At 50.8% G+C, this 25,237-nt stretch overlaps 1 protein-coding gene across 1 annotated transcript in view; it reads right to left on the bottom strand.

Annotated features, from left to right (window-relative positions):
- The window catches only part of ABTB2 (ankyrin repeat and BTB domain containing 2), a 211,534-nt gene that overhangs the window by 16,660 nt on the left and 169,637 nt on the right, over positions 1 to 25,237 (bottom strand). Inside the window, exons 4-6 of the mRNA XM_033205372.1 lie at positions 5,591 to 5,743; positions 3,436 to 3,601; positions 145 to 234 (exon numbers count right to left, since the gene is read on the bottom strand). Of these exons, the coding sequence (XP_033061263.1) occupies positions 145 to 234; positions 3,436 to 3,601; positions 5,591 to 5,743 (409 nt within the window). The remainder of the gene's footprint in view (positions 1 to 144; positions 235 to 3,435; positions 3,602 to 5,590; positions 5,744 to 25,237) is intronic.

Genomic DNA, 25,237 nt, shown 5'->3' with positions numbered 1-25,237 from the left:
ACGGTGGCCTCTGTGCATCTTCTCTTTCCAGTCTTGCACATCTACTCAATTGCCCAAAACATCAAGCCCAGCATGTTTGTTGGAGACCTCGTAGTGATCCTTGCTGGCCTAGGACCTGGGTGCAGCTCCGTGGGGCTTCCTCACCTGGATGTCCAAGTTTGCCCCGGCATCAATCAACATCTGGACCATTGCTTCGTCCCCAGCAGCGCAGGCATACATTAGCGGCGTCATACCCTGAGCAAATCAAATGCACATGCTGAACTGTTTGCAAACAGAACACAACACCACGTACCCATAGGCCTCTGCCCCAGAAACCACAGATCGGGCCCCCTGCCACCCCAGCCGAGCATCCTGTGCTCCCCCAGGCTTTGTGCTTCCTGGGCTGCTGGGCATAGGGCATGGGGAAGGTGAGTGGGGGCATTGCCAGGAGCACTGCAGGACACTGGAGCGGGGCCCAGCACAGGCTGTGCAGCCAGGCTCGGTGCCAAGGCCTCCTCTGCCATGGGGAGCTGTAAACTCGGTACAAGTCATTTGCCCTCTCTGTGCCTCAGTTTCTTCATCTGTAAATGGGGAACCAGAGCAGTATCTTATCTCCCTCAAAGGGTTGTTGTAGAGTGTGGATTAATATGTATAAGGTGCTTAGTTCAGAATGAGCTCACCTTGATTAAGAGCTACCTAATTAAAATACCAACAACACAACAGCACTCTCACGGCTACTATGCCATACAGCCTCACCCAACCCTGTGCGTGGAGATCACTGCTAGTGATTAGCATGCAGCATCTCCCTCCACCATCGTAATATTTCCATTCTCCCCATTTTACAACTGAGGAGCAGAGAAGGGGAATTAACTGCCCAAAGTCACACAACTAGCGAGAGGTTGAACTCGGGGCAGGACCCAGGCCTCCATAAGCTGTGAAGCCCGAGTTTGCGGCGTCTCACGAGATGGTAAAGGAGGCATTTGACTTCAATGTCTTCTGCTACTGAGCAGTTCAGAGCGTTCCTGCAAGCTGAGTCCTACTGTCTCCCTGGGTTAGGTGGGCAGTTGGCGGGCCGCCTCCCTGGCTGGGAATCCTCCTCTGTGGCTGGCAACAGCAAAGGCAGTGCAAACTGTTTATTCCATGGCTGGATCCCAGCAAGTGTTTGCCTGGTGCCCCGTGATGTTATTTATTAGGATATTTGTGTGTAGACAAGATCTCCTTACCTCATAAATCAGTGGCCAGAGATAAAGCAATGGCCTGAGATTAATCATGGGGTGAGAGGGCTGTTTGCCCACAGATCATTGTATAAATACTAAGGTTTAGGGAACAAACAGGATTGAGCACTTAGACAAAAGCCAACACCACAGAATAAAATCTGGCTTTGTTTCATCTCCCTGTGGACAGACTTGACTTACTTTTTTCTCCACACATCTGTGCACAATTTGGAGTTTAAACCAAATGATGGGTCCTGTGAGGAGACACTGCTTTTTCCCTTGTCCCTGTCCCCACGCACTCCAGACATATAAAGAGGCCAAATAGCCGGGCGCGGTGGCTCAAGCCTGTAATCCCAGCACTTTGGGAGGCCGAGACAGGCGGATCACGAGGTCAGGAGATCGAGATCATCCTGGCTAACCCGGTGAAACCCCGTCTCTACTAAAAAATACAAAAAACTAGCCGGGCGAGGTGGTGGGCGCCTGTAGTCCCAGCTACTCGGGAGGCTGAAGCAGGAGAATAGCGTAAACCCGGGAGGCGGAGCTTACAGTGAACTGAGATCCGGCCACTGCGCTCCAGCCTGGGTGACAGAGCGAGACTCTGTCTCAAAAAAAAAAAAAAAAAAAAAAAGCCAAATAAAACCAGATTTCAGGCGTCGTCATCATATTGACAGCAACACAGTAATCATCGTATTGGCAATAAAACCGGAATGAACATTTGCTGAGCGCTGACTATGGGCTGGATGCAGACTTCCCCCTAACCCTATGTGGCAGGTGCTATCACCCCCCACCTTAGAGGGGAGGAAACTGAAGCACCTCGGGGAGGCAGAGTAACTTGTTCAAGATGCTACAGCTCTTACACAGCCACTAAATCCTAGGTCGGTCTGAAGCTAAAGTCCACGGCTTCCACACTGCTGTTCAAGAAGACTCCACTGGGACAAAAGCTCCCACAAGGCCCTGGAGCCTATGTGGACGGAGAGACTCCCACGAGATCCCACAGCAGCCTGTCACCTGCCACTGCCCTCCGGAAGCCCAGCACTGGGCCTGTGGTCCTTCCCCAACCCCCGGCCCAGGTCCACGCCCTGACTGCCCCACCCCATGCTCCTTATGTCCCTTTCCCTGGAATCCCTTCCCGACTCCTCTTTGCTCCGTCCCCATGCTGCCCTCCCCCAGGTTCAGCTCAACCGCCTCCAGCACGAAGCTTCCCCTGGCAGCCTGTCCCATCTGTCAGAGTCCACCCTGGCCTCACGGTCTGCCCGGAGTTTCATGGCACGCTGCACTGCGCTGTCACCTCATCTGAGAACGCTGCCTTAACTCGCCACTGTCATCTAACTCCCCACACTCTGGGTGGCCTTGCAGACCCCACACTGCCCTTCTGCGCATGGTAAGTGCTCTCAGTACAGTGTCAAATAAACACACAGGATATTCCATAGTGGTTGAGAGGCTGGGTCTGGCTGCTCAGATTCTCCACCCAGCTCTGCTCCTTACTAGTGGTGTGACCTTAGGTAAAGCAACCTCTCTGTCCCTCAGTTTCCTCATCTATACAATGGGGAAAATAATAGTGCTACATCACCATCACAGGGCTGTTGTCAAGAGGAAATGAGTTAATTTATGTGAAGCACTTAGAACAATGCCTCGAACATAGTAAATGCTATATAAATTTTAGCTGTTCACAGCAAAAGTAAAAAACAAAACAGATGCGAAACTCAAGTTAAAGCCTATGTAAAACTACATCACCTCCAACATTTCCTACCCATTTTCTTGCTTCATTTTAGTCCTCAGCACTTTAAATTAACATCCTCTACATTTTACACATCTATGTTTCTTATTATCTGTCTCCCCCACTAAAATGGTAGCTCCATGAGGACAAGGGTTTCTATGCCCCGGCAAGTAGTCGGCCCACAATAGGCCATACTACAGGGTTAGCGACCGTGTCCCTAGCTGGAGATGAAGCTCACTCTCCTGAACTCATTCCTAGCCTTGCACCACCTGGAACAGTGGCCAGCTGTCCAGCCAGGGAAGTGGAAGCCACATGACAAAGTTTTTCCAAGGGGTACTAGACGTCTCCAAGCTGACACTCTACGTGACCAGGCAGGGGGCAGCAGGGTTTAGGGAGGTAGCCTGCCTCTTCGAAGCACAGAGCTGAGCAAGTCTCAGGGTTGAGAGAGAGGGCCGCCAAGGCTGGGAGCTAAGAATTCCCAACTCTGGTCCTCGCACCTATCTTAGTGGAGCTCTCAGGACGTACCTGGTCATCCATGGTGTTAACCCCATCTGGCCCCAAGGCCTCAATGGCTTGGTTGATGAGGTCCGTCCTCCCACAGTTGAGCATGCGGAAACCCAGGTCCTGGTTGAATTTTTCAGTAGCTGCTCGGGCATCCAGCCTCCGGAAGGAACTGAAACAGTGTTCAGGTCTGCCCAGGAGAGACCCAAAGGTGCATGTGACTGTATGCAGACAGCAACTTTCAATGATGTGACACAGATGCATGAGGCTTACATGTAGAGTGAGGATGAGGATGGGTGGGGAGAAGGGCCAGGGGGTTATGATCAGATCAGCAATTACTGTCCCCATCATGTTCTATGACATGAAGAGCACACATTTCTGCTTTTCTATAAGTACATTAAAAAATTGCTTGGGGGCCAGGTGCAGTGGCTCACACCTGTAATACCAGCACTTTGGGAGGCCAAGGCAGGTGAATCACTTGACGTCGGTCAGGAGTTTAAGACCAGCCTGGTCAACATGGTGAAACCTCGTCTCCACTCAAAATACCAAAATTAGCCAGGCATGGTAGCATGTGCCTGTAATCCCAGCTAATCAGGAGGCTGAGGCAGGAGAATCAATTGAACCCACAAGATTGTGCCACTGCACTCCAGCCTGGGCAACAGAGCAAGACTCCATCTCAATCAATCAATCGATCAATAAGTAAGTAAGTGTTCTGAGCCCTTGTTGCTTCAACTGGCAGAAAACAAAGACTCATGTAAAATAATCTGTTATGGGGCTGCCCCGAGCAGGAAGCAGCTCCCACCCGGACTCGTGCCATAACACTTGGTTATATACTGTTTGCGTCGAGCAGGCTGCACTCAGCCTATAAACGGTCACCGTGGCCAGGTTCTAGTGTTTAGTTCTGTGTTCTCTCTCTTTAAGGCTTCCTGGTGAGGCCCAGAAGTACCAAAGAGATGGCAGAGAGTGGCATAGACTCCCATTTGCAAACAATGCAATCTATAAGGAAAGTCACAGATAACGCCTGTGTTATAGGGGTCACATCACGGACGTCCAGTTGGCAGCTTTGGCCTGGAGCCTTGGTTGGGCCAAAGTGTAGAAAGTTCATGTCCTAGAATGGGGTTTGGGCCTTCTGCATGAAGACAGAGGAGGCCATAACCTGATTTGGGCAGAGGGTTAAAAAAAGATATAAGGCCGGGTGCGGTGGCTCACGCCTGTAATCCCAGCACTTTGGGAGGCGGAGGTGGGTGGATCACCTGGGATCAGGAGTTTGAGACCAGCCTGACCAACATGGTAAAACTCCATCCCTACTGAAAATACAAAATTACCCGGACGTGGTGGCGAATGCCTGTAAGCCCAGCTATTTGGGAGGCTGAGGCAGGAGAATCGCTTGAACCCGGGAGGCAGAGGTTGCAGTGAGCTGAGATCGCGCCATTGCACTCCAGCCTGGGCAACAGAGCGAAACTCTGTCTCAAAAAAATAATTTTTTTTTAAATTAAAAAAAAAAGTAGATAAAAGGCTCTCACAGGCTGAGGATGGCCAGGGAAGCTTCTCTAGAAAAGCTCCTCAGCAAATGAGTCTACTGTGAGAGGCACTTAGGGAAGGAAATCAGGAGCACAGGCTTGGAGGCCGTATGGACCTGGGTTCAAATCTGGGCACAGTAAAGTGCTAGCTGAGTATCTGTGAGCAAGTTACTGTTCCCCTCTGACCTTCAGCTTCTTCATCTATAAGATGGGCATGATTGCCTCTTCTCTACATTTGTCATGAGGACTAAGATAATACACATAAAGAGGAAGGGCTCACAGCACCTACACCCAGGAAGGGCTCCATGTGGTGTCAATTACAGGAACAGAGGAAAGAATGGGCCCACTTCTGCCCCTCAGCCCCCAAGTATCCCAGAGTCAGATGTGTGGGCTCTCCTGCCCCATTCCCAATGTGTGTCTCCTCTGTGTAGCAGACCAGTAGCTGCAGGAGACGCTTCCAGACAGCAGCCAAGGTCTACAATAGATCTGTTCCCATACTCAGCCTTGGCCTTTGCAGAGGACACCCTTAGAGCAGCTCAAATGTGCTGCGGCCCCTGCTCTCTGACCCGCTCCCAGTCACCTGCGGAAGAAGCCAGCAGAGGGGAGCCGCTGGGGGCAGGACATGGATGCCAGGGCCCTCCCTCCTCCCTGGTTCATACTTGAGCTGCCGAGGTTCACAGTCCAGACCAGGCAGCAGCAGCCGGGCCGCCTGCCGGATGTCGCCGCTGTCCACGGTGAGGCTGCGGCGGTGCTCTGCGTAGGTGATGGCCACACGCATCCACTCCATGAGGGGTGGCAGCAGCATGAAGGGCCTGTGGGGCAGCAGAGAGAGGGTCAGGCCTAGGGAGAGTGCTCCCTGAAAGGCAGCAGGGGACCCCTCAAGCACACACATGCTCACAGGCGGCCAGCAAGGCTGATCGCCCCTTGCAGGGGACCTGCTCCTTCTGCTCACAGAGACCCCGACTGAACCTGCAATGCACAGAAGGAATTTCCGTCATGGGCCATTAGCAGAACCTGAGGCCCTCAGGTCACTCAGGGAAGGGGCGGTTCCCCAGTATGTGGAATTGGGGACCTTGCCCCCTCCAAAGAGTTCAGTCAGGGTCCCCAAGTGTTCTTCTCTGCAGAGGGGAGAAGCTGCACAGCTAAGAGTCTCACAGACCCAGGTCCAAACCCAGGGCTGCCACCAGCAGCGTCAGGTCACCATTCCCTCCAACAAGCACACTCGAGTCTGTTTCTCTATCTGCAGCACGCATGTGATACCTCCTTATCCAGGCTGTCGTGAGGCCAAATGGGACGACGCATATTACGCTGTTGTGCAACATTAATGACCACTCCTTCCTCACCTGGCACCTAGGCCGAGGTGGGCTGACACCACTTCCTGTGCCAGGCTACAGTTGCTCCCAGTTTGGTGCTCAGGATAGAGTAGTGGCCTCGGCCGGGCGCGGTGGCTCACTTTGGGCGGATCACAAGGTCAGAAGATCGAGACCATCCTGGCTAACATGGTGAAACCCTGTCTCTACTAAAAAATACAAAAAATTAGCCAGGCATAGTGGCGGGCGCCTGTAGTCCCAGCTACTAGGAGGCTGAGGCAGGAGAATGGCGTGAACCCGCAAGGGGGAGCTTGCAGTGAGCTGAGATCGCGCCACTGCACTCCAGCCTGGGCGACACAGGGAGACTCCGTCTCAAAAAAAAAAAAAAAAAAAAATAGAGCAGCGGCCTCAAGTCCCACAGAGAGGAATGGTCCTAGCGGGTCCGAGAATCACTAAGAGCCCACAAAAGCAAGGAGAGGCGGCGGCAGGCTTAGAGTTGCAAACTCCCGGGGCGCCACGCATGAGGCCCGCTCTGTGCCACCAGGGGACGCCACGTGCACAGCCTGTGCTGGGCCCTGACTGCGGCGCAGGCCACGCCCGCCCCTGCCGGCGGCGAGTGGCTCAGATTCAGTCAGGGCGGCGGGGGCGCGTTTCTGTCCTCTGCCAGCTCTGGCAAGGCTCCGTGTTGAAACCCCCTCAGGAGACTACTTCGCCGTCTAACAGACCTCCCCGCCGCGGAGGGGCCCGGATGGCAGCCTGTGGCTTCATGACTTCGTGGGACACCCACCTGCTCTGCCCAGAATGGACGGAACTCTTTCCCTGCTCTGTCACAGGAACAAGGCAGCACTGGAGCCCTGTCCCTCACTCAAGCTGTTCTCCCTGATGACAGCCCAGAAGTCAGCCTCCCGGCTCCTGCCTGTTCCCAGCCCCTCCCGATGCCACTCTTGTCCTTCCTTTCAAACGAAGCCAGGGAGCGGGCAGGCAGCCAGGGGCAGGCGGCCAGGCCTCCAGCCACCCCAACTCCCTTGGGGCTCTTGGAGTGTCCCGCCGGTGCGGTCACTGCGGTCTCTCCCCTTGACATGCCGCTAAGTGCTCCCGCCAGGAAAAAGATGTCCATTCCCTCTCCTCAGCTAGGAAGTAAGCCGCCTCCAGGGTGTCATCCTGGGCTGCCCTTGGAACCCCTATCTCAGGTCTCCAAAAGCTCAGGTCATCTCCAGAATTCTAAAAGTTTCTCTCCTTGAGGGCAAAGAATGCTTTTATTTTAAAAACTAGCAAACAAAATGTAAATGCTCCTTGACTTAGATGGGGTTACTTCCCAATAAACCCACTTTAAGTTGAAAATATCCTCAGCGAAAATGCATTGAATACATCTTACCCACTGAACAGCCTACCTTAAACATGCTCTGAACACCTCCATTAGCCTACAGTTAGGCAAGATTATATAACCCAAAACCTATTTTATAATCAGTATAACTACTGAATACTGACTGCACTGACAGTGAAACACAGAATGGTTGTGTGGGTATTCTAAGTAGTTTCTACTAAATGCATATCGCTTTCACACCACTGTAGAGCTGAAAAATTGTAACTTGCACCATCGTAAGTCAGGGATTTTCTGTAATCGGAAGTGATCTTGAAGGTCTTTCCTTTGGGAAGGTATTCTAATGTTCTGGTTCTGTCACTTCCAAAACTCTTCCTGGGTTTGAGCCACTTAACTGGTCCACTGAGCGCACCAATCCGTATGAAGGGGAGGGCCACAGGCCAGTAAAGCCTCGCTATCTCTGGCCCTCAAGGCCTCCTAGAACTTCACCTCACCCTATCTCCCGCCCTGGCTCACCCCCATCACCAGGACACACCACCAGCACTCATGCACCTCAAGCCCACCCTGCCTGCTCCCATCTCCACGTGAGAGTGAACAGCTCTCACCCCTGCTTGTCTAGATCCTATTTACCCTTCAAGACTCCATTCCAATGCCACCTGCTTCAGAAGCCTTCCCAGATTCTCTTCCCCCACCAAAAAAGGGGGGGGGGCTGGGGGCTGGGTGCAGTGGCTCATGCCTGTAATCCCAGCACTTTGGTAGGCTGAGGTGGGCGGATCACAAGGTCAGAAGTTCGAGACCAGTCTGGCCAATATGGTGAAACCCCATCTCTACTAAAAATACAAAAATTAGCTGGGCATGGTGGTGCTCGCCTGTAGTCCCAGCTACTCGGGAAGCTGAGGCAGAAGAATTGCTTAAACCCGCGAGGCGGAGATCACAGTGAGCCGAGATCATGCCACTGCACTCCAGCCAGGGTGACAGAGTGAGACTCCATCCCCACCCCCACCTCCAAAAAAAAAAAAAAAAAAAAAGAGAAGAAATATTTTCCTGGTCTGAAATCACTCAGAAATCTCCTTTACAGCAATAGCCATGAATGCATCTCATCTTCCTAACCAGACTGTTCCTTCTAAGGACAGGAACAATGACTTCCTCATCTCTGTATTCTCCAAAATATGCCCAGTCTGGGGCCTCACATGGCAGGTCCTCAATAAATGTTCACTGAAGCCAGGCCTGGTGGCACATGTCTGTAGTCCCAGCTACTTGGGAGGCTGAGGCAGGAAGATAGCTTGAGCCCAAGAGCTGGGGGCTACAGTAAGCTATGATCGCACCACTCCATTGCAGCCTAGGAGACAGAGAGAGACCCTGTCTTGAAAAAAAAAAAAAATTATTAGAAAGTTCTGCTAAGTGACTAAAAGTATGGATGAACATCAGTAACTTACTATAGTGTACCCAGGTTTTCAGTTAAGGACCAAGTCATGTTGCTGACCAGAAAAGAATGGTGTATAATTTTCAAGAGCCTAGTGTTGACTCATTCGAGTAGGAAGCTGGGATTCTATGGGGGGAACTTGTGTAGTCTAGGAAGAAACAACAATCCCTTCATGAATTATCCCTCTGTTTATAAGAGTTCCCTTAAACATAAATGCCCAATTCCCCCCAAATATTTTTATATTTCACAATTCTTATATTACAGGGCTAGAAGGCAAGCTTCGAGACATGCTTCTATATATCAGTCCTTCTGATTGCAGGAAAAGCCTTTATTTCAACCATCAGCGTTGGAGACTGAAATGTAAACACAAAGATAATCTGTGGATTTGCCAGCCATTCTTCCCTATTGTGGCCAACAGCCAAGACAAAGCACCACGTGTGGCTACTAAATCTCTAAGAGGGCATCTCCTAGCTGCACTAGGGGAAATCCAAGAGGGAATTCGGGAAATCATGAGGTCTAATCAGGTGGCATCTTGGTTCATCCCCCTGCCTCATGCTCCTTAGAACTCAGCACTTGAGAAAACACAGTATTGATAATCCTGGTGGGTATACACCGGGGATTGGCTCATTTAGCCCTCACTTTACCATCTTGGCTGGCGAGCTGGAAAATTAAAAACTGCATTTCCCAGACTCCTTTGCAGCTGGGATTCTGGAAATTAGGTTTTATCAGTAAGATATGCTGCATGAGATGTGGTAAGTGAATGGGAGGCAGAGGCCACCTTTGTGTTCCCTTTGTCTGTTTTTGCTAGCAAACCAGGTCATGAAAACTGAGGTCTTTTTTTTTTTTCCTACAGAACATTCCAGTCCAGTTTCTAACTATCTGAGGCTTCAGAGGCAGTGGTAGTGATGGTGAAATGATAAAAGCAATAGCAAAGCCTTTTTTTGTTTAACCTCCCACCTCAGCCTCCCAAGTTGCTGGGATCACAGACATGCACCACCATGCATGGCTAATTTTTTGTATTTTTAGCAGAGATGGGGTTTCACCGTGTTGCCCAGGCTGGTCTTGAACTCTGAAGCTCAAGCGATCTGCCAACCTCGTCCCCCAAAATGCTGGGATTACAGGCATGAGCCACCATGCCTGGCTGCAATGCCTCCTTGATTCCAGCTTGACTCCTGAACTGCAGCTCCAGAGGTGTTGTTCAAACTCACAGCTCCAGGCCCTGTCTCAGAGGGAGCAGCTCCCCTAATGGGCTAGTTCGTCATTCCTGGATGCTCAGCCTACACCCTGCTCCACGAGCTCCTCCAATGATTGTGTGAACCCCCAACTCCCTGTATTAAATCGTCTCCTGCTTACAATAGCTAGAATGCTTTCTGCTTCCTGAATTGAAAACTGATCAATACTTTCAATATACAGAAATCTAGATTAGCCCTCTGCCTCTGGGGAGGTGGCTGGTGTCCACATGTACAAACAAGGCTGTGCTGGCCCCCAGACTGACCCCTTCAGGCCTTTCTCCTTGGCCCACCCACCTCCCCGGCCTGGGATCAATGGGAAGGTAAAAAGAGGAGTAATTCATGGACTTTCTCAGGAACATGCCTTCCATGGCCTGTGGGTTCCAGGCTACCGTTTCCTTCCTGGTAATTCCATGGAGTCTGCTGGGCAGGCTGTGACAAGCTGGACATGCATGTCTGGTCATTCTGGAAAACCCCTCTAAAAACTCCCATCTGCAACAGCATGGCTGTATCAGAACTCCAGGGTGAAAGGGCCTGAAGGAGCAAGGGTGAGAATGACTGATGTGTGCACTATCCTCAAGATCCCACAGAAGTTCTCGTTTCCTGCTTGTTGTGTTTCCCATAGGCTGAGCTTGGCCGTTCCATGCCCGAATGCAGGTATCTGCAGGGCCAGAGCCAGGAGACCAGGTTGGAGCTGAAAAACTCCCTTTGTTCAGCCTTTCTGCCCGCTGAATTTTTCCTTAGCTGGATCTGATACCTCAGAATAGTGGTTGTCAATTTTTTCCCTGGTCTCAGGACCCTATATATACTCTTAAAAATTGGTCGGGCACGGCAGCTCATGCCTGTAATCCCAGCACTTTGGAAGGCTGAGGTGGGCAGATCACTGGAGGTCAGGAGTTTGAGACCAGTCAGACCAACTTGGCAAATCCCCATCTCTACTAAAAACACAAAAATTAGCTGGGCGTGGTGGCACACATCTGTAGTCCCAGCTACTCAAGAGGCTGAGGCAGGATAACTGCTTGAACCCGGGAGGTGGAGGTTGCAGTGAGCCGAGATCACACCATGCCACTGCACTCCAGCCTGGGCAACAGAGTGAAACTCCGTCTCAAAAAAAAAAAAAAAAAAAAAAAAAAATTTCTGAGGACCTCAAAGAGCTTTTGTTTATGTGTGTTATTCTACGGATATTGGCTGTATCAGAAATTAAAACTGGGAAAATGTTAAACACATGAACACATAAGTTCATGTCCCATTGCCATCAGAGTAATGACATCATGATGCCACACAGTTTCTAGAAAAGTCTCCTGGATATTTGTGAGAAAACAAGAATGAAAAGGCAAATAACTTCTTGTTATGAAAATAGTGTTGGCCCTGTGGACCCCTGGCAAGAGTCCCTGGGACCTCAGGGGTCCCTGGACCACACTTTGAGGACTGTTGCTGTGGAAGACCACAGCTGATGGCTAGGACAACACTGCTAGGGGCTGGCAGGTGGCGCTGGCATTTCGCCCTGGTGGCACATGGGCTGGTGAATCCTAGAGTAGCGTATGGCTTGCATGCATGCTCCTGGCAAAGGGATCTGAGGGTGCTAGACCCCTTCCCTGTGGCGTCCTCACTGGGAGAAAGTTCTAGTTTCTTTGCTACAACTGGACTTACTCTATAACCTTGGGCAGATCGTCATCCTCTGTGGGCCATATTTTGTATGAAAGAATAAATTGCCAAAGTTCGTGGTTTTTAACTCCTTTCCTTCTGAGAGTCCTTTCGCTTTTATTTCACAGACTCCATATGATAGTCGTCGTACTTATTGCATGGTCACCAAGAGCAAGGACTCCTGAGGGAGATGGCCTGGGTTGGAATCCAGTGTATTCCCAATGAGTTCAGCTGTGGGGTCTATGCAAGTTACTTCACCTCTCCCGGTCTCAGTTGTTCCATCAGCAAAATGGGTATAAATAACAGGACCACCTCACAAAACAGCTGGAAACATGTATGTAAAATACTTAGCACCGTATGTGGAATATGGCAACTTCTCTATAAATGTTAACTATTATTACTAGTTTAGTGTCTGTTGACAGAGAAAATCTATAATAGCAAAAAGGGCTCTAGGAATCTGGTTCTATTAAATGCCTCAGCTCCAGCCTTCTGAAAGTCCAGCCAACTCTTTGCCCTCCCCCCATAGCAAGTATAAACATGTAAAGCCTGCAAAAGTCTGCCAGCAGGCTGCCCACCACCCACTCCATCCCGGCTCATAAAACAGAGAAAACAAATGCAACCACTATGTCGAGTGTGAGCTGGAAACTGTTTCTGGCAGTGCAGCCTCTTGGCCTTGGCAGTGAAAAAACTCACACAGGGGAAGGGGCAACAGCAAGGAACACAGACCCAGAGGCCTTGGGTCATGAACATGTGTGGCGTCAAGGGTGGGTGAGCAGAGAATTACTTCAAGGGATCAGCAGCCCCTCAAATGCTGCAAACAGCCCAAAGCCTTAACCTAAATACCGTCACATACATACATGCGGACAAATCCCAGAGATGGACAAAGCCACTTAAGAAGGTCAGTGGCTTTCTGGTAGCATTTGTCTTTGTGTACGTAAAGGGGAGCACACAAAATAGACAATTGGAAATGGGTCTTTTTACACGAGGAGCATGGGAACTCCCTGGCCACCTCCTCTCATTGCTAGAGGAGGAAAAGGAAACCCAGAGAGGTGATGCGCCTTGCTCACGGTTACACGGCCAGTTCAGCTGCAATAGGGATGCTAGACCCAGGTGCCATAACAGTCTCTCTCATCTGCCTTTAAGCTAATCATACAGGTGAGCCTAACTGTTCAATCCAAGGGTCGCCTAAGGCCCCTCAATGGAACTGGGACTGAGAAAGCTATTTTTTGCCCTTTGAAAAATGGAAGAGTACAGACTTCTTAAGGCCTTTGTTTTGTTTTGAGACGGAGTCTTGCTCTGTCACCCAGGCCAGAGTGAGGTGGCACAATCTCGGCTCACTGCAACCTCCGCCTCCCAGGTGCAAACGATTCTTCTGCCTCAGCCTCCTAAGTAGCTGGAACTACAGGCACACACCACCATGCCCAGCAAATTTTTGTATTTTTAGTAGAGACAGGGTTTCCCTATGTTGGCCAGGATGGTCTCGAACTCTTGACCTCCTGATCAGTCCGCCTCGGCCTCCCAAAGTGCTGGGATTATGGGCGTGAGCCACCATGCCCGGCCAAGGCCTTGGTTTTAAGAGGTCCCTGTAGCCTGGAGAAAAAACCAAAAAACAAAAAACAAAAAAACCCTGTTGCACTCAGCAAGCATATGATTTATTGGGATTACAGTCCTATAAGCGGTGTCTTAACAACATGGAACAGGAAATCCTCCAGTTTCCAGCTCAAAGCAGGCTCTGTTCTTCCCCGGGGTGGGTAGGGGCCTCAGAGTGAGTCCGGTTGGCAGATGGGGCACAGGCCTGTGACCAGAGGCCGCATGACCCGAGCCCCAAGCACAAGCCTCGGGTCTCTGCTCCCATCCTGGCAGGCCAAGCATATGAGGCCAGCAGGTTTGTGCCCTTCTCCATCCGCCCACCAGGAGCTGGACACAAAGACTCAGCCAGACCCTGGACACACCCACAAGCTAAGAAGGGCCTCGAGACCAGGCCCAAGCTTAACTCTGGGAAGACAGGGTGGGTGTGAGCACACAACGTTACGGTGTGCAGGCCCGGCTCCCAGGGCTGGGAGGTACACTGTGCCACAAGCTTGCTCCCAAAGGAGCTCCCCATCACCCGCAAGCTGTGACCCACCCCACCTGCAAGCACCCTCGGAGTCCAGGAAAGGACAGGCCAGAGATGATGATCAAGGGAGTGGGTGGCCCCACTGGTTCCCACCTTCAGACCTAAATTCTTCCACTAGCTTTGCCCCACCTTCAGTGGGAGTCAGAGCCAAGCACTGGGTTGAATGGGGTCACATCCACCTGGACTCACCCCTTCTCAGGGATCATGCCGGGAAACACACTGCTCCCACACCCCTCCCTGTCTTGTCTGGGCTGGGGCTGGGGGTGCCAAGTGGCACCGTCAGGAACTTGCAAAGATGTCAAGCTTTTCCTAAGCAAGTGATGGCTCCACGAACACACTTCTTTGGGAAGGTCAGGGCTGACTCTGCAGGGCCGGCAACGAGGCCTTCACCATAGCTTCCCTGAGATTTCCACACAGCCACCACAGCCTAACACCAAGCCAAAACATCCATGTAGGATAAAACCAACATTGTCCTGCTAAGTCAGATTTCACTCTGCACAAAAGAAACATTTCTAGTCCAGCTCACATCTTGGACTCATTATTTTTCTAGAATTGCTGGGTTAACCAGAATGGTTTGGCGTGGCTTGGAGGCAGAGTTGGGCATGGTTCCCTCTTTGGACCCCCAGCCTCATCTCCTCCAGCAGCCAGGCTGCCTCTGAACCACAGCTGAGCCCACAGAGAATCTCCACTTGTGCCCAGGTGACTTCTGCTTGAGGTGGGGCATTGGGCTCTCTGGGGGGAATACACTTTTCCTATTAAAACTCCTCTGGTACAGATTAGAGGCACTAGATGAAGCTTGCCCAGATACACGTAGGGACAGAAGTTTAGAGCCAACCAAGTCATGACTAGCTCTGGGTGACTTCCCTTGCCTCTCCCCAGGGGTTGCCCTTCAGGTCTCCACGGGAGCCTGAGGGTTTCTGTTAGCAGTGAGATGGGAGGTCCACCATGTGACAATCAGGGCCTCCAGGAATAATAGAAAAATGCGAACAGCTAACATTTCCAGAGCATTTACTAAGAAGCTGTCACAGTGCCCTGGACATCTAGTGGCTTATCTGCTCCTCAGAGCCACCTGATGTAGCAGGTACTATTATTATTCCCGTTTTATACATGGGGAAACTGAGGGCCAGAGAGGTGAGGTCACTCGCCCGATGTCATGCACCTGCCAAGGAGCAGAGCTGGGATATGAACCTGGGCAGTGTCCCTGAGTCTAAGCTTCTGAAGACGACATTCCACAGCCACTCAGATTCTTCAACTGGCGCTGACCCATCTCCTTCATCTTAGGGATGACGAGTATTAGGTACAGTAACCACAATTTGTCACACAAACTGGATGACTTTTTTTTCCTTTGAGTCAGAGTCTTGCTCTGTCACCCAGGCTGGAGGTGCAGTGGCACAATTACATCTCACTGTAGCCTCAACCTCCTCTGCTCATGTGATTCTCTTGCCTCATCCTCCCAAGTAGCTGGGACTACAGGTGTGTGCCACCAGACCCGGCTAATGTTTGTGTTTCTTTGTAAGGCGGGGTTTCACCATGTTGCCCAGGCTGGTCTGGAACTCCTGGACTCAAGCCACCTGCCTATCTTGGCGTCCCAAAGTGCTGGGATGGCAGGCATAAGCCACCGTGCCCAGCTGGATGACTTTTGAGAGGGAAAAAGAGAGCTACTGCCAGCACTGGGACTACCGGGTATAAACTAGAACTGGGCTGGGCACACTAGAACATATGGTCACCGTACTGCCCTCGGCTAGAGAGACTACCCTCGGCGGCCTGCTGCCGGGCTCATGCTGTCTGCAGGCAGGGGGAAGTGCTCCTGCTCACCCCCTCGGAAGCAGGCCTCCCTCTGCCCTCCAGCACGCAGCCCTCCCTTGGTGCCTGCACAGCACTCGTCCAATTTGCAATGACTTGGTTGGGATGGTTTTGTGCGGTCTCTCCTCTGGACTATATCTTCTCTGAAGGCAGAGGCATTTTTGCTCACCGATGTTTCCCCATCTCTCCGCACAGAAGCCGGTGTTAGCAACTCCACTTTTGAATTTATAAACACAAGGCACATTCTCACTCCTGGAGGCAAAGTCCTCTAGCTGCTAACATGGTTTCAGGGGCTGCTCTTACTCTAGGACGTTTTGTTTTTTAAACAAACAAACAAACAAAAAAACAGGGGGAGTCTCCCTCTTGCCCAGGCTGGAGTGCAGCGGTGTGATCAAGGGTCACTGCAGCCCCAACCTGCTTGCTGGGCTTAAGCGATCCTCGCACCTCAACCACCATGCCTGGCTAATTTTAAAAAAGTATTTTCTTTTTTTTTGTTGTTTTGTTTTTGTAGAGATAGGTCTATGTTGCGCAGATGTGAGCCGCCGCGCCCGGCCTCCCAAACTGTTCACGAAGGGCTCCAGAGCACTCTCACAAAAGGGGGAACTGCTTCGTCTTTCATTCCTAGAAGCTGGAGTTGGCTTGGGTATTGGCAAAGAGTTCTTTTCAGAAAAAAAAAAGGAAATAATTTCCCCAGTAAAAAGACAGCCATTTCACAGGAGAGTGTTCCGAATGCAACAACGTCCTAGGGGAAGCACGGCAGCTTCTGGGCAGGCAGCTTCTGGGCAGGCAGCTTCTGGGCAGGCAGCTTCTGGGCACGGCAGCTTCTGGGCAGGCAGCTTCTGGGCAGGCAGCTAGGATGTAGGGATGGAGCTGTCACCAGGAATCGGAAAAGGTGGCTGTGGTTCTGCAGATGTCACCGTGCCTGAGCCTCGGTGGAGGGTACACAGCCATCTGTCCTTGGGAACCGGGCCTGGTTCCAGGGCGGCATCTCATGTGGGTGAGATGGTACAGATTCCAGCGGAGACCGCGTGCAGGCCTCCACCCCTCCACGCTTTCCCACACAGCAGGGAGGGCTCCTAGCCCTGCAAGGGCCAGGACATCTGCCTCATTTCTCAGGCCAGAACTCCCCAGCATGGCTGCCCCAGCACAAGGGCAGGCAGCTGGTCCAGCAGGCCCATGCCTCAGTGCTTCCCACACCCTTGGGTGGCAAGTATGAAAGCTGCCATCTCTCCACCTCACTGGGAAGCAGCTCCCAGGCCTACTGGCCACGCCCCACCCATGGGGTTCACTGCAGCCATGTGCCAGGGACCCACTTTCTTCTCCCATGCGTGGTGTTTGTGGTGGCTCACCAGAGACCACGAGCTCTTTCACCACATGGAAGCCAGACAGGCGGGGACCTCCAACCTGCTCAAACATACCTCCCTCCCGAGGCCACCCGGCACCACCCATCGGCCACTGCCAACAAGGCAGACCTGAGAGGACCCCGAGGTTTATCCTGTCTGCTGGGCTGTGGGCCAGGGATGGAAGACTTTTGTTTAGGCTCTTGGGATAGGTAATCCTGTTTGGATTTAGCTAACTGGAATCACACAGCACTCACCTTTCCCAACTCTCATGGTCTAAAGCAGAAAGAAGAACCATTCAGACTGCCAGCTGAAGAGTTTCTAGAAACTTCTAGGAAGCAGCAGAGGCATGAGGGCTCTTGAAGCCCGATATGAGAGTGAAATTCTTGACTGGCAAGCAGTGTTTTGATCTGCGCTGTTGATGGGATGGGGGTCATGGAGGGGTGGCGCACTCCAGCGCAGCCAGAGAGACAGGAAGAGACGGTGCAAGCTCGGAGGAAAGGGCCTGATCCTGCTTTGTGTGTCCACATCCCAAGGGCAGCTGCAGGGAAAACTGGCATTGCCTTCCGAGCAGCAAAGCCACCTTGCTGAGATGTGCTGAGGGCCTACTGTGTGCCAGGTGGGCGTGAAGCCATGTTGCCTAAGTTACCTCTGAAACAGCCACCCTGCAAGGGAGATATACTGCATTCTACAAATGCAGAAACAGCCTTTCAGAGGCTAGGACACATACCCAAGGTGACATAGCTAGCCAATGGTTATCAGTCTGGCTCTAAAAAAACCCAGCCATTCTGAGTGGTCACGGAGGCTGGGATGGGGTTTTGGGGAGTTGCAGGTCAACAGGTACAAAGTTATAGTTAGATTGGAAAAATAAGTCCTGGTATTCCCTTACACAGTATGATGACTATAGTTAATAACAATGTATTATATGCTTCAAGACAGCCAGAAAAGAGGATCTTTTCTAAAGCACTGATGAAGGTTTGAGGCGACGGACATGCTAAGGACCCTAATTTGATCATTATAGAATGTATGCACGTATTTCACCATCACACTGTAGCACAGAAACATACAGTTATTATGTGTCAATTATAAACAACAACAAAAATCCCCAAACCGCCCTGGAGGTCTTTCAGGATACGAAACTGCAGGCGTGAAATGCTCTGAGCCCTGGTGGGTGGAAAGCTGGAAGGAGGGGTGATGGAGAAACGCTCATCTTGGAGTCCCTGCCACCACTCTGCCCAACCTCGAGCTTTTGCTCTCACAGCCTCATCAGGCCCTGAACTCGACCGGGAACAGAAGGCTGGGCCCCAGTGCCTCAGGGGGTGCACCCCAGGTACCTTAAGAGCCCTTTCCTCCCAAATCCACAAATATTAAAGCAGCAAAAGTGGGGAGGGGCAAGTCACAGACAGCTGTCACGGTGGCTGGTCTTGCAAGAGGACAGAAATCCCAAGAGCTGCCTGGCAGGCAAGTAAGAGCAAGCCAGGAACCAGCCCGGCTTGGCTCCAGATACTACCCAGCTCCTGCCCTCCCCCCATCCTGAGGGTCTGCATGCTCTCCAGCTTCGCCTCGGAAGCAGGCCTCTTTGAGAAAGCAAAATCAATTCCCTTTAGAGTTGGGAATTCCCTGCATTGAGAATCCTGGCAAGACTGCAGACAAAGGGGATTGTTGCTGCCCGTGTTACAAAAACACTCCAAATGAATGAAGCTCCCCGGGCCGGCAGTTCCCAGTCTTCTTTTCTCTGAGGACGGGTGGGTCCAACAATAGGACAGGAAGTCCCATGCAACAGCCAGCCCTGGGGGGTGCTTGTCAGAGGCCAGGCCAGGATCCTGTCCTGTCTCTATCCCTGTTTTGTGGCACTGACACTTCCTGCCCCGAATCCCTGGCTCGCTCCTTCTCGGATGCTGGGCAGACGCCCACCCCCAGGCTGGCCTCCCAGAGCCTGCAATGCAAGCCTGCTGAGAAAGAGGCCCCAAGTAGCTGACAGCAAGCTGCCCATGCCACTCTGGGAAAGGAGACACTGAGCGAGATCCCCGGCTCCAGGGTCTCACCCTCTCCCTCCTGGGAGGGGAAGGGATTTACCACTCTGAGCAATGTGAATTCACTGCATTATTATTAATACAACTGACCTCCATTCCTGAGCTGAGATCTGTCCCTTACCAGCTGTGATGGTGGGCACGCCTCGGACCTCCTCAAGGCCTGTCTGCTCGCTATAAATGGGAATGTAATAGTTTCCTCCAAGAGCTACTGTAAGAGCCTGTTAGAGAGCTGTGTACTAAACAAGCTCTGTAAACTGTAAAACTTTGTCTAGATGCTTCCAGCCCACGTAAAGACAGATCAGGTCTCTCCCAAGTTTAACCTTCAGCAACCGCAGCCCATTATACATAGGCACTATGGCTAAACCAGCAGGTGTGGGTCCACAGACACCACCAACTTTAAAGAGTGGCTGATAGGCGGCTTCGTCTTTGATCCCATAGGTAAATGGAATCCAGTTTGTAGAGTTCTTTGAATTCCTTGGTTGTGATAAGGCTAAATTTTGTAGCCTGTCCAAATGGGCCTCATTTAACAAGCCCTCTGCGGTGTGGTCTTCCTAATTATCTTCTTTGCTTTTTTTTTTTTTTTTTGGTGAGATGGGGTGTTGCTTTGTCACCCAGGCTGAGTGCAGTGGTGAAATCCGTAGCTCACAGCAGTCTCCAACTCTTGGGCTCAAGAGATTCTCCCACTCAGTCTCCTGAGTAGCTAGGACTACAGGCATGCACCACCATGCCCAGCTAATTTTTATTTTTATTTTTGTAGAGATGGGGTCTCACTATTTTGCCCAGGCTTGTCTTGAACTCCTAGCCTAAAGTGATCCTCCCATCTCGGCCTCCCAAAGTGTTAGGATTACAGGTGTGAAGTGAGCCTCTCATCTTTCTCACACACCTGGCTCCCAGCTACTGTGAGGGCTGAGTTAAGATGGACAGAAGAGCAGGGACTGAGGGAGGGAGGGAGGGATGGATAAGGAGAGAAGACATGCATGTTGAGAAGATACAATTTTTGCTGTTACTAATGGTTTTGGATTGCTTGTTCACTGAACACAACTTGGTCTTTTTGGCCTTCACACAGGCTTATGGTAACGGTGATAATAGCAGCTGCCATGCACAAACACCTTCTTCTCTGCCACATCCTTAACATGTAGCTACCTTATTCACCCCTCACAAAACATTCTGAAAGTATTTCAAGTCATTTTCTATTTCAAGTGAGGGAAACTGAGACTTGGCAAATCATATAACTTGTCCAAAGTCACACAGCTAGTAAATGGCAGAGCTGGGACCTCATATCATGGCCTTTTAAACTCCAAAGGACCCAGCCATTAGGTTCTACCACCTATTTCATTAACTTAACAAAATATTTAACTGCCTACTCTACATGCCTGGGACTGTGCTGAGGACACCGCAGGAACAGGGCAGACGGAGGGCGCTTACATTCCGGAGGGGTGGGGAGGGAACAGACATGAGCAAGGTGACTTCGGGTAGAAAGGTGCTCTGAAGGAAACAGAAAGAGGGTACAGTGAGGGGGGTTCCTGGCAGTGGAGGGGGAGCTCCCTGTGTGCACCGTAGACTGTGAACAAGTCACTTCCGAGGCTAGTGGATGTGCCAGCCTGGGGAATACACGGAAACAAGTACTTAATTCACCCAATAGCTATTCTTATTTCATTGACTTCCATTTTGGGTAAACAGATGGAAATTTAATGCACAAAAAGTGGGAGCGGAAAAGAGAGAAAAGAGCTTAACATTGCAAATCTTGAAATGGTATTTAAGGAACTCAGAAGTCAGGAGCATAAAGCCAGCACTGCCATCATCTCTATTATTTGATAAGAAAACACTTTCGCAAGCTGAGCAAAAGATTAACGAGCCCACTTCTTCAGCCTGAACACACGGCCTATCTGTGGGCACGTCCTCTTTATGGAAAGTGCTGTCTGAGGGAAACATTCTCCCTGCTGCATCTGGAATGGAACAAAGAGGTGCCTCGATGTGGTACCTCACTCGCGTCAGGGCCTTTCCCCACCCTAGGAAGCGGGCACAGTTCAGATCTCCACCTTATGCAGGAGAGAACCAGATTCTGAGAGGTAAGGTGATTTGCTTGGATCATAGAGCCAGAGGAGGAGAGCTGGGGTTTGATCCTCATCCCACAGCCACTCAGAGGATGCACTTCTTTCTCCATTGGGAAACCACTGACCTCCAGCTTGACCTTGAAGCATTTGCCTATATAAACAACAATCAGTGATGACTTAAAAACCAACTGCTGCTCTGAGTGCAGTGGTTTCTACAATTGATAGATCACAACCAGTTACAGATTTCCTTGTTCCTTCTCCACTCCCACTGTTTCACTTGACTAGCCAAAAGAAAGGAAAGGAAAAGAAAAGAAAAGAAAAGAGAAGAGAAGAAAAGAAAAGAAATGAAAAGAAAAACATATATAATAAAAAATGCTGGGCACTGTGGCTCACACCTATAACACCAGCACTTTGGGAGGCTGACACTGGCAGATCCCTTGACTCCAGGAATTCAAGACCAGTCTGGGTGACATGGCAAAAGCCTGTTTCTACAAAAAATAAAGAAATTAGCCAGGCATGGTAGAGTGGGCCTATAGTCCCAGCTACTCAGGAGGCGGAGGTGGGAGGATTGCCTGAGCCCAGGAGGTCGACATTGCAGTAATCTGTGATCACGCCACTGCACCCCAGCCTGGGTGACAGAGTGAGACCCCATCTCAACAACCACCACCACTCAACTAATTTTTATGTTTTTAAAGTGTAGATCCATTTCTGTTATAAAATTCGTGTTCTGAAAAACAAAAGTCCTTTTGTGACTTTTGCTGCCCATGCTATTTACCTCTCCCAGTCTCCTGTGGCTGTCCTTTAAGACCCAGTTAAAAATCCCAGGTCTGTTCCGACATGTCCCCCACCTACTCCAGCCTTCTCAGAATCCTCTTAAATGTGCTGCTGCTGCTGCTTACTGTGTACCAGGCACTATGTTAAGTGCCTTACATACATTAATTCAATTGATCCCCACAACACCCCTATGAAGTTGGCACTATTAATCAATCCCCTGTTAAGAAGAGACTGGGCTGGGCGCAGTGGCTCATGCTGTAATCCCATCACTTTGGGAGGCCTAGGAAGGTGGATCACTTGAGGACAGGAGTTCGAGACCAGCCTGGCCAACATGGCAAAACCCTGTCTCTACTAAAATAACAAAAATTAGCCAGGCATAGTGGCACGTGCCTGTAATCCTGGCTACTTGGGAGGCTGAGGGAGGAGAATCGCTTGAACCTGGGAGGTGGAGGCTGCAGTGAGTCAAGATCGTACCACTGCACTCCAGCCTGGGTGACTCCCAGGCTGTGTGATTCCCAGAGTGTGACTCCATCCGGCCCCCGCCCCCGCCCGCTCCCCTCTCCCAAGAAAAAAAAAGAAAAGACTGAGATGCAGAGGTAAATGACATACCTGAGGCTGCCCAGCTTGTGAGTGGCAGGGCTGGGACTGGAATCCAGGCAGGCTTCAGAGCCTGAGGGCTGACCTCATGTACCGTCATGCACCTGAGCTTCCTTCTGCACTGTCTGGTGGGTTTTGCTCATTTGTTTACTTCCATCTTGCTTTTGTCTCCCTCCTCACACTGGAGACTCTTTATCATTCTCCTAGAGCCCTTCTCCATGCATCCGCAGGAGTCCAGGGAGAAATGGGAGTCAGTAAGTCAAGCACTTAAGACAGTATCTGGACCGACTCTCTTTTCAGACTCAGCCCGCCTGCACCCAGGTGAAATAAACAGCCGTGTTGCTCACACAAAGCCTGTTTGGGGGTCTCTTCACACGGACACGTGAGACATTTGGTGCCGAAGACCCGGGTCAGCGGGACTCCTTTGGGAGACCAGTCCCCTGTCCTCACCCTCACTCCATGAAGAGGTCCACCTACGACCTCGACCTCGGGTCCTCAGACCAACCAGCCCAAGGAACATCTCACCAATTTTAAATCAGATCTTCTCGGCTTAGCGGCTGAAGACTGACACTGCCCGATCGCCTCAGAAACCCCCTGGACCATCACGGACGCGGAGCTTCGGGTAACTCTTACAGTGGAGGAAGACAGGAATGTCAGGCCCCTGAGCCCAAACTAAGCCATCATATCCCCAGTGACCTGCACATATACATCCAGATGGCCTGACAACTGAAGATCCACAAAATAAGTGAAAATAGCTTTAACTGATGGCATTCCACCATTGTAATTTGTTTCTGCCCCACCCTAACTGATCAATGTACTTTGTAATCTCCCCCACCCTTAAGAAGGTTCTTTGTCATTCTCCCCACCCTTGATAATGTACTTTGTGAGATCTACCCACTGCCCGCAAAACATTGCTCCTAACTCCACCGCCTATCCCAAAACCTATAAGAACTAATGATAATCCCACCACCCTTTGCTGACTCTCGAGTCCGCCTGCACCCAGATGAAATAAACAGCCATGTTGCTCACAAAGAAAAAAAAAAAAAAAAGACAGTATCTGTGAATGTGTGCTCTATAATGCTTGCTATAACTAGCAGTAGTGGTAATGCTGGTAGTAGCAGTAATCTTAGTAATTACATTATTATTATTAGTCATAGTAGTAGTGGTTAATTAGTAGTAATATCATCAGTAGTAGTGTTAGTAACTGTATTCGTAGCAGTATTACTGACCCAGATATCACCTGAGAATCACATTTTAGGGATGTCATGCTACCTCAATAAAGAGATCCTGCCCTGAGTGTCAAACATGCCATGTAAATGTGTTTATAGCCATTATAATGAGGAGGAGACACCATTTAATAAGCACTTTTTATGTGCCTGGCATTGAGCTAAGTGCTTTACTGTATTATCTCATTTAGCCACAGGAGCCATATTACTATCTTCACCATTTTACTGATGAGGAAACTGAGGCCCAGGAAGATGAGTTGACATGGTCATCCTCCTAGAAGGTAGCCAAGATAACACCTCTGGGATGGCCCAAGAGGCCCAGATAACACCTTCTGATCTGCCCCTTGGTCACCATCAGAAGCCCCAGGTGGCATGGTGGCATGCATCTATAATCCCAGCTACTCAGGAGGCTGAGGTGGGAGGATCACTTGCACCCAGGAGTTCAAGGCTGCAGTGAGCCATGACTGCACCACTATATTCCAGCCTGGGTGACAGAGTGAGCCAGTCTTTTAAAGAAAAAAAAAAAAACCCAGGTGTGTGTTTCCAACAAAGTGGCTGGAACCCAGAGCTCTGGCACGTTTGCTGGCTCCAGCTCTTTGAAATTCTGTCTAGCCTGATATGGAACAGGGAAGCCAAGAGCTGAGCCGGACACACATTTATCTTCTGCCAGGATCTCACCTGGACAAGAGCTTCAACCTCTGAGCAGGTCTTGGAAGCCCCAGCAAAAAGAGCTCTATGGAAGTTGGAGAGCAAGATCAGTGTCATATTAGCACCCTGGTCTCGTCTCTCCTGAACCTGTCTGGGGGTGCAGAACTACATATCAGACTTCTCCGGGCAGACCTTTATAGGAGCATCAAGCTTCTGGACCCTCTGCTGCCCTTATTCTCAGAAAGGTTCAGGCCCCAAGAAGGGAAGTGTGGGAAGGACGACAAATAAAACCCAGCCAGGCACAAATAGCTGGCCCACTGGGGGCAGGACCTTCTTAGCCACAAACTCAGCCCTGTGTGTCTTGGCCCACAAGGTCCATCCACTTCTGTGCTCCGTCCTGCACCACGGTGCCCGTGTTCCCTTGCTGTGCTCCTCCCGGTCGCCCGTCTCTCCAGTACCTTGCTTCCTCTAGCCACTTGGACTCTGTATATGCTGCTACCCTGCCTGATAAAAACCATCGTGTTGATAATCATAAGAACAGCTACTCAGTGTGTCCTAGGCCCTGTTCTAAAAGTATGTAGTGGCCAGGTGCAGTGGCTCATGGCTATAATCCCAGTACTTTGGGAGGCCAAGGCGAAGTGTGTGATGGAGCACACACCTGTGGTCCCAGCTACTTGGGAGGCTGAGGTGGGAGGATTGCTTGAACCCAGGATGTCAAGGAGGCAGTGAGCTGAGATTGTGCCATAGCACTCCAGGCTGGGAGACAGAGCGAGACCCTGTTTCCAAGA

Source organism: Trachypithecus francoisi, unplaced genomic scaffold (assembly GCF_009764315.1).
Source record: "Trachypithecus francoisi isolate TF-2019V2 unplaced genomic scaffold, Tfra_2.0 Lachesis_group8, whole genome shotgun sequence".
NCBI classification, from domain to species: domain Eukaryota; kingdom Metazoa; phylum Chordata; class Mammalia; order Primates; family Cercopithecidae; genus Trachypithecus; species Trachypithecus francoisi.
The sequence above is the reverse complement of the archived record's forward strand: the minus strand, read 5'-3'. Positions and strand labels throughout refer to the sequence as shown.